This window comes from Entelurus aequoreus, linkage group LG16 (genome assembly GCF_033978785.1).
Source record: "Entelurus aequoreus isolate RoL-2023_Sb linkage group LG16, RoL_Eaeq_v1.1, whole genome shotgun sequence".
In the NCBI taxonomy this organism is placed as follows: domain Eukaryota; kingdom Metazoa; phylum Chordata; class Actinopteri; order Syngnathiformes; family Syngnathidae; genus Entelurus; species Entelurus aequoreus.
This window is the reverse complement of record NC_084746.1, coordinates 50,375,671-50,392,486: the sequence shown is the minus strand read 5'-3', so window position 1 is coordinate 50,392,486 and position 16,816 is coordinate 50,375,671. Positions and strand designations below refer to the sequence as shown.

General features: G+C 41.8%; 1 protein-coding gene across 3 annotated transcripts in view; it reads left to right on the top strand.

Moving 5' to 3' along the window:
* The window catches only part of LOC133631151 (piezo-type mechanosensitive ion channel component 2), a 258,049-nt gene extending 242,679 nt beyond the window's left edge, over positions 1 to 15,370 (top strand). For all 3 annotated transcript variants that reach the window (XM_062023258.1, XM_062023257.1, XM_062023256.1), the window contains 4 exons: positions 2,547 to 2,666; positions 2,757 to 2,836; positions 7,498 to 7,696; positions 14,336 to 15,370. In XM_062023258.1, the coding sequence (XP_061879242.1) occupies positions 2,547 to 2,666; positions 2,757 to 2,836; positions 7,498 to 7,696; positions 14,336 to 14,588 (652 nt within the window). In that variant the 3' untranslated portion in view covers positions 14,589 to 15,370. The remainder of the gene's footprint in view (positions 1 to 2,546; positions 2,667 to 2,756; positions 2,837 to 7,497; positions 7,697 to 14,335) is intronic.
* Positions 15,371 to 16,816: the final 1,446 nt, after the last annotated feature.

Sequence of the window (16,816 nt, the reverse complement as noted above, 5' to 3'; positions counted from 1 at the left end):
TGAACAGGGTAATTGGGAACAGGTGGGTGCCATGATTGGGTATAAAAGAAGCTTCCATGAAATGCTCAGTCATTCACAAACAAGGATGGGGCGAGGGTCAACAAATGCGTGAGCAAATTGTCGAACAGTTTAACAACAATATTTCTCAACGAGCTGTTGCACCATCTACGGTCCCTAATATCATCAAAAGGTTTTAGAGAATCTGGAGAAATCACTGCATGTAAGTGATATTACGGACCTTCGATCCCTCAGGCGGTACTGCGTCAAAAAACGACATCAGTGTGTAAATGATATCACCACATGAGTTTAGGAACACTTCAGAAAACCACTGTCAGTAACTACAGTTTGTCGCTATATCTGTAAGTGCAAGTTAAAACAACTACTATGCAAAGCGAAAGCTATTTATCAACAACACCCAGAAACGCTGCTGGCTTCGCTGGGCCCAAGCTCATCTAAGATGGACTGATGCTAAGTGGAAAAGTGTTCTGTGGTCTGATGAGTCCACATTTCAAGTTGTTTTTGGAAACTGTGGACATCGTGTCCTCCGGACCAACGAGGAAAAGAACCATCCGGATTGTTATAGGCACAAAGTTGAAAAGCCAGCATGTGTGATGGTATGGGGGTGTATTAGTGCCCAAGACATGGGTAACTTACACATCTGTGAAGGCACCGTTAATGCTGAAAGGTACGTACAGGTTTTGGAGCAACATATGTTGCCATCCAAGTAATGTTATTATGGAATCTTTGCGTGTCCCACGATTCGATTCAATATCGATTCTTGGGGTCACGATTCGATTCAAAACCGATTTTTTTTTTCGATTCAACGCGATTCTCGATTCAAAAACGATATTTTCCCGATTCAAAAGGATTCTCTATTCATTCATTAAAACAACTTTATTAGGAAAAGAAACTAAGAAAATAAAAAATAATAAAGAAACACCAAGGGCGGGGTCAGTTTGGAAAGGCTAATGTGAAGAGGTGAGTTTTTAGGGTGGTTTTGAAGTTAGGGAGGGAGGGGGCATCTCTGATGTGCCTGGGGAGAGCGTTCCGGAGAGAGGGGGCAGCCACGGAGAAGGCCCTGTCGCCCCAGGTTCGGCGCCTGGTCTTGGGGACCTCCAGGAGGCCAGCATCACTAGACCTGAGGGAACGGGACGGGACGTGTGGCTGGAGGAGGTCAGAGAGGTAGGGTGGAGCCAGGTTATGGAGTGCCTTGTAGGTGGTGAGGAGTATTTTAAAGGGGATTCTGTATTTGACAGGCAGCCAGTGGAGGTCATGAAGGACAGGTGTGATGTGCTCTCTGGAGCGGGTTCCGGTGAGCAGGCGGGCAGCGGAGTTCTGGACATATTGCAGTTTATTGAGGGTTTTGGAAGTGATGGCGTAGAGGATGCTGTTGCAATAGTCTAGCCGGGATGAGATGAAGGCGTGGATGAGGGTTTCGGCAGCAGAGGGTGTGAGGGAGGGCCAGAGACGGGCAATGTTTCTGAGGTGGAAGAATGCAGTTTTGGTGATGTGGTTTACGTGGGGGAGGAATGAGAGGGTAGGGTCGAAGATTACACCTAGATTGCGGATGTGGGTGGAGGTAGTGACAAGGGAGCCGTCGATGTTTAATGAAAAGTCCTGAGTGGAGCGAGTGAGGGAGTCGGGGCCAATGATAATTATTTCAGATTTGTTGCAGTTGAGTTTTAGAAAGTTTTTTTGCATCCAGGTTTTTATGTCTGTGAGGCAGGGGCGTCCATTAGGGGTTATGGTATTGCTGTGCATTGTTTTGTTGGATTAATTCATTAAAAAAAAAAAAAAAAAAATTAAAATATATTTTTTTAAATAAATAAATAAAAATAAAAAAATTGATTTTTTTAAAAATGAGAATCGATTCTGAATCGCACAACGTGAGAATCGCGATTCGAATTCGAATCGATTTTTTCCCCACACCCCTAATGGACGCCCCTGCTTATTTCAGCAAGACAATGCCAAGCCACGTGTTACCACAGCGTGGCTTCGTAGTAAAAGAGTGCGGGTACTAAACTGGCCTGCCTGTAGTCCAGACCTGTCTCCCATTGAAAATGTGTGGGGCAATATGAAGCGTAAAATACCACAACGGAGACCCCCGGACTGTTAAAACCACTTAAGCTGTACATCAAGCAAGAATGGGAAATAATTCCACCTGAAAAGCTTCAAAAATTGGTCTCCTCAGTTCTCAAAGTGTTGTCAAAAGGAAAGGCCATGTAACACAGTGGTGAACATGCCCCTGTGCCAACTTTTTTGCAATGTGTGGCTGCCATTAAATTCTAAGTTAATGATTATTTGCAAAAAAAAACAAGTTTCTCAGTTCGAACATTACTGGTAAATATCTTGTCTTTGCAGTCTATTCAATTGAATATAAGTTGAAAATGATTTGCAAATCATTGTATTCTGATTTTATTTAGAAATTACACAATGTGCCAACTTCACTGGTTTTGAGTTTTGAATACTGGTCAAAACATGCTAATAAAGTCTTACAATAATAGGATAAGGTAAGGGTTTTTTTTATATTCATATTTTTCAAACAGAAACCTCACTCTAGGCGCCAAGGCCGAGACCGCTTCGGGCAAGCGCATGACCAATCTGGATGAGGCGACCAAGAAGAAGCTGATACTGCTTCTCAACGGAACCAAGAGTAACTCGCACGTGTGAGTGTGACAACCTGCGGCGTGGGCTACAGATCTAGACCACACCGACTGACTTTGACAGCTTCTCTTTATTTCCTGTCCACCCTGCAGAACGCTCACCAACATCTTCCCTCGTTACATCAGAGCTCCCAGCGACTCTGAAGCCAGTCCTGTGGAGCAGCTTTATAAAGGTACAGTAAGGGATATTGTACCAAAACCCTCATAAAATGTGGTGACATCATCATGTAAAATGAATGGGGGGGTTATTACGGTTTACGCGTATAACACAAGTTCAAGTCACCGTAATGAAGAATAATTAGGACCCCTGTCATTGTTTCCCTCTAATTTATTTTGCTAACTTAACGACAACGTGCACAATGATGGAGGCTCGATCAAGTGTCATGCATTGGCGGAAGTGGGGATTTTTCCCAAATAAAAATATCCAGAGGACAAAAATGTAACGGATGTAATTTCAAACAAACGAGGGACGACTCATATACAGTCAGTCAGCCCAAGCTAAATTGGGACCCTAGGCAGAATTTTACTTTAATACCCCTCTCACTCCATTACACATTTTTTCAGACTTTTATATTAATTTAAAACAATGTTTACCGCATTTTTCGGACTATAAGTCGCTCCGGAGTATAAGTCGCACCGGCCGAAAATGCATAATAAAGAAGGAAAAAAACATATATAAGTCGCACTGGAGTATAAGTCGCATTTTTGGGGGAAATTTATTTGATAAAACCCAACACCAAGAATAGACATTTGAAAGGCAATTTAAAATAAATAAAGAATAGTGAACAACAGGCTGAATAAGTGTACGTTATATGAGGCATAAATAACCAACTGAGAACGTGCCTGGTATGTTAACGTAACATATTATGGTAAGAGTCATTCAAATAACTATAACATATAGAACATGCTATACGTTTACCAAACAATCTGTCACTCCTAATCGCTAAATCCCATGAAATCTTATACGTCTAGTCTCTTACGTGAATGAGATCAATAATAATATTTGATTAGGGATGTCCGATAATGGCTTTTTGCCGATATCCGATATGCCGATATTGTCCATCTCTTTAATTACCGATGCCGATATCAACCGATATATACAGTCGTGGAATTAACACATTATTATGCCTAATTTGGACAACCAGGTATGGTGAAGATAAGGTACTTTTTTAAAAAATGAATCAAATAAAATAAGATAAATAAATTAAAAACATTTTCTTGAATAAAAAATAAAGTAAAACAATATAAAAACAGTTACATAGAAACTAGTAATTAATGAAAATTTGTAAAATTAACTGTTAAAGGTTAGTATTATTAGTGGACCAGCAGCACGCACAATCATGTGTGCTTACGGACTGTATCCCTTGCAGACTGTATTGATATATATTGATATATAATATAGTGCATGTGCATGTCTGATGTTGCTCACATGGGCTCCACTGAATGCTCAGGGAGTTTTTGCCTTTGCTCACACACATGAAAAATTAGAGGGAACATTGGTTGTGCCACTTCCTGCTCAGTCACCGCAAAAAAAAAAAAGATGGCAAATTTCACCCCTATGTTTTCATTGTCCCCCAGTGACGCACAGTGTAAGTGCTGGGCTTGTAAAATGATCAATCCTAAACCGGAGATGCGTCAGGAGGATATGCAAATGTATCCGATTATGTTAAAATTGTTACAAAAAAATGGATCAAATACAATTTAGGTTTGATTAAATAATATACCGTATTTTTCTGACTATAAGTCGCAGTTTTTTTCATAGTTTGGCCGGGGGTGCGACTTATACTCAGCAGCGACTTATGTGTGAAATTATTAACACATTACCGTGAAATATCAAGTATAGAGATGTCCGATAATATCGGTCTGCCGATATTATCGGCCGATAAATGCGTTAAAATGTAATATCGGAAATTATCGGTATCTGGTTTTTTTATTATCAGTATCGTTGTTTTGTTTTTTTTTAAATGTATTAAATCCACATAAAAAAACAAGAGATACACTTACAATTAGTGCACCAACCCAAAAAACCTCCCTCCCCCATTTACACTCATTCACACAAAAGGGTTGTTTCTTTCTGTTATTAATATTCTGCTTCCTACATTATATATCAATATATATCAATACAGTCTGCAAGGGATACAGTCCGTAAGCACACATGATTGTGCGTGCTGCTGGTCCACTAATAGTACTAACCTTTAACAGTTAATTTTACAAATTTTCATTAATTACTAGTTTCTATGTAACTGTTTTTATATTGTTTTACTTTTTTTTTATTCAAGAACATTTTTTTAATTTATTCATCTTATTTTATTTGATTCATTTTTTTAAAAAGTACCTTGCCTTCACCATACCTGGTTGTCCAAATTAGGCATAATGTGTTAATTCCACGACTGTATATATCGGTTGATATCGGTATCGGTAATTAAAGAGTTGGACAATATCGGCATATCGGATATCGGCAAAAAGCCATTATCGGACATCCCTAGTAATGACATTTTTTTCCTAACACTGCTGATAGTCAGATGATTGCACTGCAAAAACTGAAATCTGAGTAAGATGAAATATCTCAAATAAGGGTGATATTTGCTTATTTTCTGTCTGATAAGATCATTCTTCTCACTAAGCAGATTTTATGTTAGAGTGTTTTACTTGTTTTAAGTGTTTTGGTCCTAAATGATCTCAGTAAGATATTACAGCTTGTTGCTGAGATGTTATGACCTATATTGAGTAAAACATGCTTGAAACTAGAATATCAACTGTTGCAAAGCTGTGTCATCAACACTCACAAGTATAAAACTACTTTTTTAAAGTAATAATTTGTTATTTCAAGCATGTAAAAAAAAATCATGATGCCGAGCGCATATCATCATGTCAAGATAATGGCACTAGCACAGACCTGGGCAAATTAAGGCCCGGGGTCCACATGCGGCCCGTTAAGCTTTTCAATCTGGCCCGTCAGACATTCCCAAAAATTTTTTTTAGATCTTTAAGATGGAAAGTGTAGCTGCCATTATGATGTGCAGTCATGTTTTCTAATGACCAGTAAGTCTTGAACTATACAAAGTATTTCAATGGTTAGAATCTGCGCTTATGGATAATATACTAGTTACTATGGTAATCTAATTACCGGTAGTTACTATGGTCATTTAGTTAGTTACTATGGCAATCTACAGCAGGTCAGACGAGGCACCAAGCAGTGTGGGCGGGAAGCGTTTCCACAGACGCGGAAGGAGCTTTTCACAACAAAGTTCTAAAGCTTAGTGATATATCAGATATATCAGATTGTTGGTGGGTTCATATTTCACTGTTTGTTGCGTTTCACTTGATTGTAAAATATGTCGATCGAAACGGGGTGTGAAATTCATATTTTGTCAATATTCAGTGTTTTATCGTTCATAGGAAAAAATTTAAATTCCATTACGTTTTTTAAGGCGGTCTGTCATAACGTTTTTAGCATTCAATCAGACATTATTGTGAGGTTTTGTATTAGTGTTCCTAAAAATAGATATACCCATACTTGCCAACCTTGACACCTCCAATATCGGGAGGTGGGGGGTAGGGGACTAGAATTCACCAACTCGAGTATTTCATATATGTTTCATATATATATATATATATTTTTTTGGATAATCCAATTAAGACATATATATATATATATATATATATATATATATATATATATATATATATATATATATATATATATATATATATATATATATATATATATATATATATATATATATATATATATATATATATATATTTCATTTATATATATATATGTATATGTATGAAATACTTGACTTTCAGTGAATTCTAGCTATATATATAAATATATATATATATATATATTTATTTTATTTACATTTAAAAACAAAAAAATACTTGAATTTCAGTGTTCCTGTGGCTGTCCATTAGATGGCAGTATTGTCCTGTTTAACTTCTCCGTTCTTAATGAGTATATCATTTCGGCCACTGTGTTCAATGGAGAAGTCTGTTCTACAAAATTTACAGGCAACATACACCTTCCCCTTCAAACTGTCCTGGATGAACTGAAATTCTTGTTTCCATTCGTTTTGGAACTTGCAAGCGTATTTCTTCATCTTGCCCCCACGCAGTCTCAGGTCCGCATTGAGCTGGAGGGGGCGTGGCCTCCAGCTCCGGCTGAATACCGGGAGTTTGTCGGGAGAAAATCTCTGCCGGGAGGTTGTCGGGAGAGGCGCTGAATACCGGGATTCTCCCGCTAAAAACGGGAGGGTTGGCAAGTATGGATATACCGGCCCCCAGACACATTTTTTTCTCTAAATGTGGCCCCCCCGAGTCAAAATAATTGCCCAGGCTTGCACTAGCATTTACTTAATTTAAGAATATTTTTCAACATATTGAGCAAAAAGGTCTCTTTTTTTTTCTACCAAGAAAAGTGCACTTGTTATTAGTGACAATATACTTATTTTAAGGTATTATTGGGTTCATTGAGGTTAACTAATTGTACTTGTTTTAGATAGTCTTGACAAGCCAAATTTTCTTGTTCTATTGGCAGATAATTTTGCTTAGTTCAAATAAAATACCCCTCATTTTTGTATTTAAAAAAATATATATTTGAACACTGACTTTTTGCAGTGTGTACGCAGAATTCTGATGCCAGCAAGTCATACTGTGGTTTGTCAAGATACATATACATAAACATATAAGTATTAGTATTTCAATGTAGTGATGACGTGATAAAAACTGGCATACATTGGATTGTTTTTAGCCTCTTTCATGTAGAAAATGTATCAAAGTTCCCCCTCACGCAAGTCCGGATCACATCAGTTGTTTGTGCGTCCACCAGATGACAAGATGCTGGACATCAGCCTGAGCTTGAGGCAAGTGCAGACGGACCAGCGGCAGCCCCAGGAATGGTGGATCGTCAACCAGACCGAAAGAGGTCCCATCGAGAAGAGGAGCCGGAGCAGAGACGCCTGTCTGGAGTTGTACGTGTTCAGCGACCAAGTCAGCCCGCCCAGTTTGGGCTTCCTGGCGGGATACGGGTATGACCGCTCTACTAATTAACTTTTCCCCGCATGCTCCGTCACACTCGCAGGTTCTGATGAAGGTCAGCGCTGTTTCTCATCTGGCTGCGTCATGCTTTAATTCTCCTCAAATGCAGAACTCCGTTTTATTAATGAAGTGCCAGTTCAACGCCGCAGTTGAAGACATTTTTCACCTTTTTGTGATAACGTCTTCATGTTGACAAGAAATTAGATTTTTGGTGTAATTTCCTTCTGGTCACGCTCAATCGCCACTGAAAACCAATCAACTGAGCTGCTCTCCTATAGGTCCACTAATTTTCAATCAATCAATGTTTGTTTATATAGCCCTAAATCACAAGTGTCTCAAAGGGCTGCACAAGCCAAAACGACATCCTCTGTTCAGAGCCCACATAAGGGCAAGGAAAAACTCACAACCCAGTGGGACGTCAATGAATGACTATGAGAAACCTTGGAGAGGACCGCAGATGTGGGTGACTCCCCCCCTCCTCTAGGGGAGACCGGATGCAATGGACGTCGAGTGGGTCTAGCATAATATTGTGAAAGTCCAGTCCATAGTGGATCTAACATAATAGTGAGAGTCCAGTCCATAGTGGATCTAACATAATATTGTGAAAGTCCAGTCCATAGTGGATCTAACATAATAGTGAGAGTCCAGTCCATAGTGGATGTAACATAATATTGTGAAAGTCCAGTCCATAGTGGATCTAACATAATAGTGTGAGAGTCCAGTCCATAGTGGATCTAATATAATAGTGAGAGTCCAGTCCATAGTGGACATAACATAATAGTGAGAGTCCAGTCCATAGTGGATCTAACATAATAGTGTGAGAGTCCAGTCCATAGTGGATCTAACATAATAGTGAGAGTCCAGTCCATAGTGGATCTAACATAATAGTGAGAGTCCAGTCCATAGTGGATCTAACATAATAGTGAGAGTCCAGTCCATAGTGGATCTAACATAATAGTGTGAGAGTCCAGTCCATAGTGGATCTAACATAATAGCGAGAGTCCAGTCCATAGTGGATCTAACATAATAGTGAGAGTCCAGTCCATAGTGGATCTAACATAATAGTGAGAGTCCAGTCCATAGTGGATCTAACATAATAGTGAGAGTCCAGTCCGTAGTGGATCTAACATAATAGTGAGAGTCCAGTCCATAGTGGATCTAACATAATAGTGAGAGTCCAGTCCATAGTGGATCTAACATAATATTGAGAGTCCAGTCCATAGTGGATCTAACATAATAGTGTGAGAGTCCAGTCCATAGTGGATCTAACAATAGTGTGAGAGTCCAGTCCATAGTGGATCTAACAATAGTGTGAGAGTCCAGTCCATAGTGGATCTAACATAATAGTGTGAGAGTTCAGTCCATAGTGGATCTAACATAATAGAGTCCAGTCCATAGTGGATCTTACATAATAGTGAGAGTACAGTCCATAGTGGATCTAACATAATAGTGAGAGTCCAGTCCATAGTGGATCTAACATAATAGTGTTAGAGTCCAGTCCATAGTGGATCTAACATAATAGTGAGAGTCCAGTCCATAGTGGATCTAACATAATATTGAGAGTCCAGTCCATAGTGGATCTAACATAATAGTGTGAGAGTCCAGTCCATAGTGGATCTAGCATAATAGTGTGAGAGTCCAGTCCATAGTGGATCTAACATAATAGTGAGAGTCCAGTCCATAGTGGATCCAACATAATAGTGAGAGTCCAGTCCATAGTGGATCTAACATAATAGTGAGAGTCCAGTCCATAGTGGATCTAACATAATAGTGAGAGTCCAGTCCATAGTGGATCTAACATAATAGTGAGAGTCCAGTCCATAGTGGATCTAACATAATAGTGAGAGTCCAGTCCATAGTGGATCTAACATAATAGTGAGAGTCCAGTCCATAGTGGATCTAACATAATAGTGAGAGTCCAGTCCATAGTGGATCTAACATAATAGTGTGAGAGTCCAGTCCATAGTGGATCTAGCATAATAGTGTGAGAGTCCAGTCCATAGTGGATCTAACATAATAGTGAGAGTCCAGTCCATAGTGGATCCAACATAATAGTGAGAGTCCAGTCCATAGTGGATCTAACATAATAGTGAGAGTCCAGTCCATAGTGGATCTAACATAATAGTGAGAGTCCAGTCCATAGTGGATCTAACATAATAGTGAGAGTCCAGTCCATAGTGGATCTAACATAATAGTGAGAATCCAGTCCATAGTGGATCTAACATAATAGTGTGAGAGTCCAGTCCATAGTGGATCTAGCATAATAGTGTGAGAGTCCAGTCCATAGTGGATCTAACATAATAGTGAGAGTCCAGTCCATAGTGGATCCAACATAATAGTGAGAGTCCAGTCCATAGTGGATCTAACATAATAGTGAGAGTCCAGTCCATAGTGGATCTAACATAATAGTGAGAGTCCAGTCCATAGTGGATCTAACATAATAGTGAGAGTCCAGTCCATAGTGGGGCCAGCAGGAGACCATCCCGAGCGGAGACAGGTCAGCAGCGCAGAGACGTCCCCAACCGCTGCACAGGCGAGCGGTCCACCCCGGGTCCCGACTCTGGACAGCCAGCACTTCAGTTTTGGAGACAAAAATGGGGAAACTTATTCTACATCTACAACTTTTTGACTTTTCATAATGATTTTAGGTGCGTGAGAAAGTGGAAAGGAAAAATGTAGCTGTCTTTGACCACGTGGTCATTTATGAAAAAAGTATACACAGCAGCAACAAAAGCAATGTTGCAAACTGCTCAGTCAGCATTAATAGCGCAGTTGAGTTGATTGTAAACAATACAACAAGTGTAACATGCAGGACTTTCATCCTAAAATCGACATTTTAACGAGCATGCAGAGCTCTGTAAACTTGAAAACGCAGCAGAAAAAAACTACATTCATGAAGGTGTATGCCCAAAGATTCCCACATCCTACAAACCCCATTTCCATACGAGTTGGGAAATTGTGTTAGATGTAAATATAAACGGAATACAATGATTTGCAAATCCTTTTCACCCCATATTCAGTTGAATGCACTACAAAGACAACATATTTGATGTTCAAACTCATAAACTTGTTTTTTTTTTTGCAAATAATACTGAACTTAGAATTTCATGGCTGCAACACGTGCCAAAGTAGTTGGGAAAGGGCATGTTCACCACTGTGTTACATGGCCTTTCCTTTTAACAACACTCAGTAAAGGTTTGGGAACTGAGGAGACACATTTTTGAAGCTTCTCAGGTGGAATTCTTTCCCATTCTTGCTTGATGTACAGCTTAAGTTGTTCAACAGTCCGGGGGTCTCCCTTGTGCTATTTTAGGCTTCATAATGCACCACACATTTTCAATGGGAGACAGGTCTGGACTGCAGGCGGGCCAGGAAAGTACCCGCACTCTTCTTTTTACAAAGCCACGTTGTTGTAACACATGCTGAATGTGGCTTGGCATTGTCTTGCTGAAATAAGCAGGGGCGTCCATGAGAAAGACGGCGCTTAGATGGCAGCATATGTTGTTCCAAAACCTGTATGTACCTTTCAGCATTAATGGTGCCTTCACAGATGTGTAAGTTACCCATGTCTTGGGCACTAATACACCCCCATACCATCACAGATGCTGGCTTTTGAACTTTGCGTCGATAACAGTCTGGATGGTTCTTTTCCTCTTTGGTCCGGATGACACGATGTCGAATATTTCCAAAAACAATTTGAAATGTGGACTTGTCAGACCACAGAACACTTTTCCACTTTGCATGAGTCCATCTTAGATGATCTCGGGCCCAGAGAAGCCGGCGGCGTTTCTGGGTGTTGTTGATAAATGGCTTTCGCTTTGCATAGTAGAGCTTTAACTTGCACTTACAGATGTAGCGACAAACTGTTTTTAGTGACAGTTAGGGATGTCCGATAATGGCTTTTTGCCGATATCCGATATTCCGATATTGTCCAACTCTTTAATTACCGATACCGATATCAACCGATACCGATATCAACTGATATATGCAGTCGTGGAATTAACACATTATTATGCCTAATTTGGACAACCATGTATGGTGAAGATAAGGTATTTTTAAAAAAAAAAATAAGATAACTAAATTAAAAACATTGTCTTGAATAAAAAAGAAAGTAAAACAATATAAAAACAGTTGCATAGAAACTAGTAATTAATGAAAATGAGTAAAATTAACTGTTAAAGGTTAGTACTATTAGTGGAGCAGCAGCACGCACAATCATGTGTGCTTACGGACTGTATCCCTTGCAGACTGTATTGATATATATTGATATATAATGTAGGAACCAGAATATTGATAACAGAACGAAATGGGGGGAGGGAGGTTTTGTGGGTTGGTGCACTAATTGTAAGTGTATCTTGTGTTTTTTATGTTGATTTAATAAAAAATTTTTTTTTTAAAACAACAAAAAAAACGATACAGATAATAAAAAAAACGATACTGATAATTTCCGATATTACATTTTAACGCATTTATCGGACATCCCTAGTGACAGTGGTTTCCTGAAGTGTTCCTGAGCCCATGTGGTGATATCCTTTAGAGATTGATGTCGGTTGTTGATACAGTGCCGTCTGAGGGATGGAAGGTCACGGTCATTCAATGTTGGTTTCCTGCCATGGCGCTTATGTGGAGTGATTTCTCCAGATACTCTGAACCTTTTGATGATATTATGGACCGTAGATGTTGAAATCCCTAAATTTCTTGCAATTGCACTTTGAGAAACGTTGTTCTTAAACTGTTTGACTATTTGCTCACGCAGTTGTGGACAAAGGGGTGTACCTCGCCCCACCCTTTCTTGTGAAAGACTGAGCATTTTTTGGGAAGCTGTTTTTATACCCAATCATGGCACCCACCTGTTCCCAATTAGCCTGCACACCTGTGGGATGTGGGACTCTGCAGCATCGCGTGGACATCGGGGGCGGTACCTCTGGATTGGCAGACCGGGGTGGTGGTTCCTCTCTTTAAGAAGGGGAACCGGAGGGTGTGTTCTAACTATGGTGGGATCACACTCCTCAGCCTTCCCGGTAAGGTCTATTCGGGTGTACTGGAGAGGAGGCTACGCCGGATAGTCGAACCTCGGATTCAGGAGGAACAGTGTGGTTTTCGTCCTGGTCGTGGAACTGTGGACCAGCTCTATACTCTCGGCAGGGTCCTTGAGGGTGCATGGGAGTTTGCCCAACCAGTCTACATGTGTTTTGTGGACTTGGAGAAGGCATTTGACCGTGTCCCTCGGGAAATCTTGTGGAGAGTGCTCAGAGAGTATGGGGTATCGGACTGTCTGATTGTGGCGGTCCGCTCCCTGTATGATCAGTGTCAGAGTTTGGTCCGCATTGCCGGCAGTAAGTCGGACACGTTTCCAGTGAGGGTTGGACTCCGCCAAGGCTGCCCTTTGTCACCCATTCTGTTCTGAACTTTTATGGACAGAATTTCTAGGCGCAGTCAAGGCGTTGAGGGGATCTGGTTTGGTGGCTGCAGGATTAGGTCTCTGCTTTTTGCAGATGATGTGGTCCTGATGGCTTCATCTGGCCAGGATCTTCAGCTCTCGCTGGATCGGTTCGCAGCTGAGTGTGAAGCAACTGGGATGAGAATCAGCACCTCCAAGTCCGAGTCCATGGTTCTCGCCCGGTAAAGGGTGGAGTGCCATCTCCGGGTTGCGGAGGAGACCCTGCCCCAAGTGGAGGAGTTCAAGTACCTCGGAGTCTTGTTCACGAGTGAGGGAAGAGTGGATCGTGAGATCGACAGGCGGATCGGTGCGGCGTCTTCAGTAATGCGGACGCTGTATCGATCCGTTGTGGTGAAGAAGGAGCTGAGCCGGAAGGCAAAGCTCTCAATTTACCGGTCGATCTACGTTCCCATCCTCACCTATGGTCATGAGCTTTGGGTTATGACCGAAAGGACAAGATCACGGGTACAAGCGGCCGAAATGAGTTTCCTCCGCCGGGTGGCGGGGCTCTCCCTTAGAGATAGGGTGAGAAGCTCTGCCATGCGGGGGGAGCTCAAAGTAAAGCCGCTGCTCCTCCACATGGAGAGGAGCCAGATGTGGTGGTTCGGGCATCTGGTCAGGATGCCACCCGAATGCCTCCCTAGGGAGGTGTTTAGGGCACGTCCGACCGGTGGGAGGCCACAGGGAAGACCCAGGACACGTTGGGAAGACTATGTCTCCCGGCTGGCCTGGGAACGCCTCGGGATCCCCCGGGAGGAGCTGGACGAAGTGGCTGGGGAGAGGGAAGTCTGGGCTTCCCTGCTTAGGCTGCTGCCCCCGCGACCCGACCTCGGATAAGCGGAAGAAGATGGATGGATGGATGTACCTGTGGGATGTTCCAAATAAGTGTTTGATGAGCATTCCTCAACTTTATCAGTATTTATTGCCACCTTTCCCAACTTCTTTGTCACGTGTTGCTGCCATCAAATTCTAAAGTTAATGATTATTTGCCAAAAAAAACTTTGTTTATGAGTATGAACATGAAATATGTTGTCTTTGTAGCATATTCAACTGAATATGGGTTGACAATGATTTGCAAATCATTGTATTCCGTTTATATTTACATCTAACACAATTTCCCAACTCATATGGAAACGGGGTTTGTAATATTATCATGAATTAATTGACTTCCTGTCCCGCCCCCCTCCAGCATCATGGGCCTGTACGCCTCGGTGGTCCTGGTCATCGGCAAGTTCGTGCGAGAGTTCTTCAGCGGCATCTCGCACACCATCATGTTCGAAGAGCTGCCAAACGTGGACCGCATCCTCAAGCTGTGCACCGACATCTTCCTGGTGCGGGAGACGGGCGAGCTGGACTTGGAGGAGGACATGTACGCCAAGCTCATCTTCCTGTACCGCTCGCCGGAGACCATGATCAAGTGGACGCGGGAGAAGACGCAGTGAGGCGGGCGGCAAGGGTGAAGAAAAACTTCTTTTTTTTTTTTTTTTAATTTGACACGTGGGACGTGCGAAAGCGGCGTTTTAGTCCCACGTGTTGAGCACAAGTCTGCTGGTGCTGGACACAACACTTTTAGTAACGCCATCATGTTGCTTACCACCCTGAATGACGACAAAATATATTTGTTGACAGCTCATTTCCTGCTCAACGATCACTCTGCTGTCGTTTTCTACTTGGACAAAAAAAAAGGACCTGCAAAGCACAAATTGTCTTCTCCAACGGGTAAGCTTGGAACACAGGGGGAGCGTGCAATAGTTTTTCAATGAATGTCGACGCAGAATTAGATTTGGGAGAGCCACTCATCAAAGACCACCTTCACTTGCCTTATTTGGTTTCTTAACTTTCTCAGGAAGCGCTATTTTCACACGTAAGTAACCCTCGTATGAAACTATGGATCCAAAGAAACCCACACGGCCTATTTCGATAAACAGCATGACTTGTAGCGCTGGACTCTTCGGCGCAAAGACACTCTTTCTGCACACCTGCTGGGGTAAGTTCTTGCAGATTCCCCCCCCCCATCAGAGTAACGCGCGTCCAGCAGGTGAACCTTTTGATCAAAGAAAAAAAGGGCTGAACGGTTCCGACTATGCATTAAATGACATTGTAGCATGAGAGAAACACTTCATTATTACAAATACGTATTGATTAGATGATAAGACTATTCGGACGTCGTGGAGGCGAAATGTGAAAAGTGTATGTTGAGGCTTTGATGAATAAAAGGAATGGAAAGCTGCCTCGTTTGCGGTCATTTTCAGCATTTCCCCAACCTGTGCAGGTCCTGTTCAGCACGCGTGTTTGAAACCGTAACCATTTTCACAAAGCCTTAAAGGCCTACTGAAAGCCACTACTAGCGACCACGCAGTCTGATAGTTTATATATCAATGATGAAATCTTAACATTGCAACACATGCCAATACGGCCGGGTTAACTTATAAAGTGACATTTAAAATTTCCCGGGAAATATCCGGCTGAAACGTCGCGGTATGATGACGTATGCGCGTGACGAAGTCAGAGTAACGGAAGTTATGGTACCCCGTAGAATCCTATACAAAAAGCTCTGTTTTCATTTCATAATTCCACAGTATTCTGGACATCTTTTGCAATTTGTTTAATGAACAATGAAGGCTGCAAAGAAGACAGTTGTAGGTGGGATCGCTGTATTAGCAGCGGACTACAGCAACACAACCAGGAGGACTTTGTTGGAGCGCTAGCTGCGCTAGCTGCGCTAGCCGCCGACCTCACCTTGACTTCCTACGTCTCCGGGCCGCCAAACGCATCGGGTGAAGTCCTTCGTCCTTCTGCCGATCGCTGGAACGCAGGTGAGCACGGGTGTTGATGAGGGCTGGCTGGCGTAGGTGGAGAGCTAATGTTTTTAGCATAGCTCTGTGCGGTCTGGTTGCTAAGTTAGCTTCAATGGCGTCGTTAGCACAGCATTGTTAACCTTCGCCAGCCTGGAAAGCATTAACCGTGTTAGCTGTTAATATATAAAAATGTAGGCTTTTACAGGCTGTGTGAAAGGGCCTTATCTGTCTATAGGTAAATATGTTTGGTTCTACATTTTTATATATTAACAGCTAAGGGGTCATATTAACAGCTATGACCCCTTTCACACAACCTGTAAAATCCAGCATTTTTAAAGCAGGAACATTATTATTGTCATGATCCGTTACCCGGATCATGGCATGATGTATGTTTTTGGTAATGTTTCTGTGTTAGTCTGTTTCCTGGGAGCACCCTCTTTCCCTGTTTACTGTTGGTTTCCATGGGCACTGATTCTCCTCACCTGTCTTAGTTTAGCAATTAGTGTTCTCGCCAGGTGTTTTGGTTAATCACTCCCCTTTATAGTGTGCGGTCACCCAGCAGTAGTTGCTGGGTCAATGTTTGCTGTAGGCAACATTTACGTCTCATGTTTTTTTTTCTCTCATCGCTGTAGCAAAGTCTAGCTTTCCTCGTTTTTTCACCTTTGGTGACATTTTGGTTTTGTTCTGCTCCACGCTTGCTAGCGTCCTCAGTTTTGTATTTTTGTCTTGCCTTTAATTTATTAAAATAATACTTCATCTTAACTCCACGACACTCCTGCTTGTCTCCTGCCTTGGAAGGAACACAACAATCGCAGCCATGCGGCGAAGACGTAACAATTATCCCCGTTCACACAGCCTGTTAAACCCAGCAT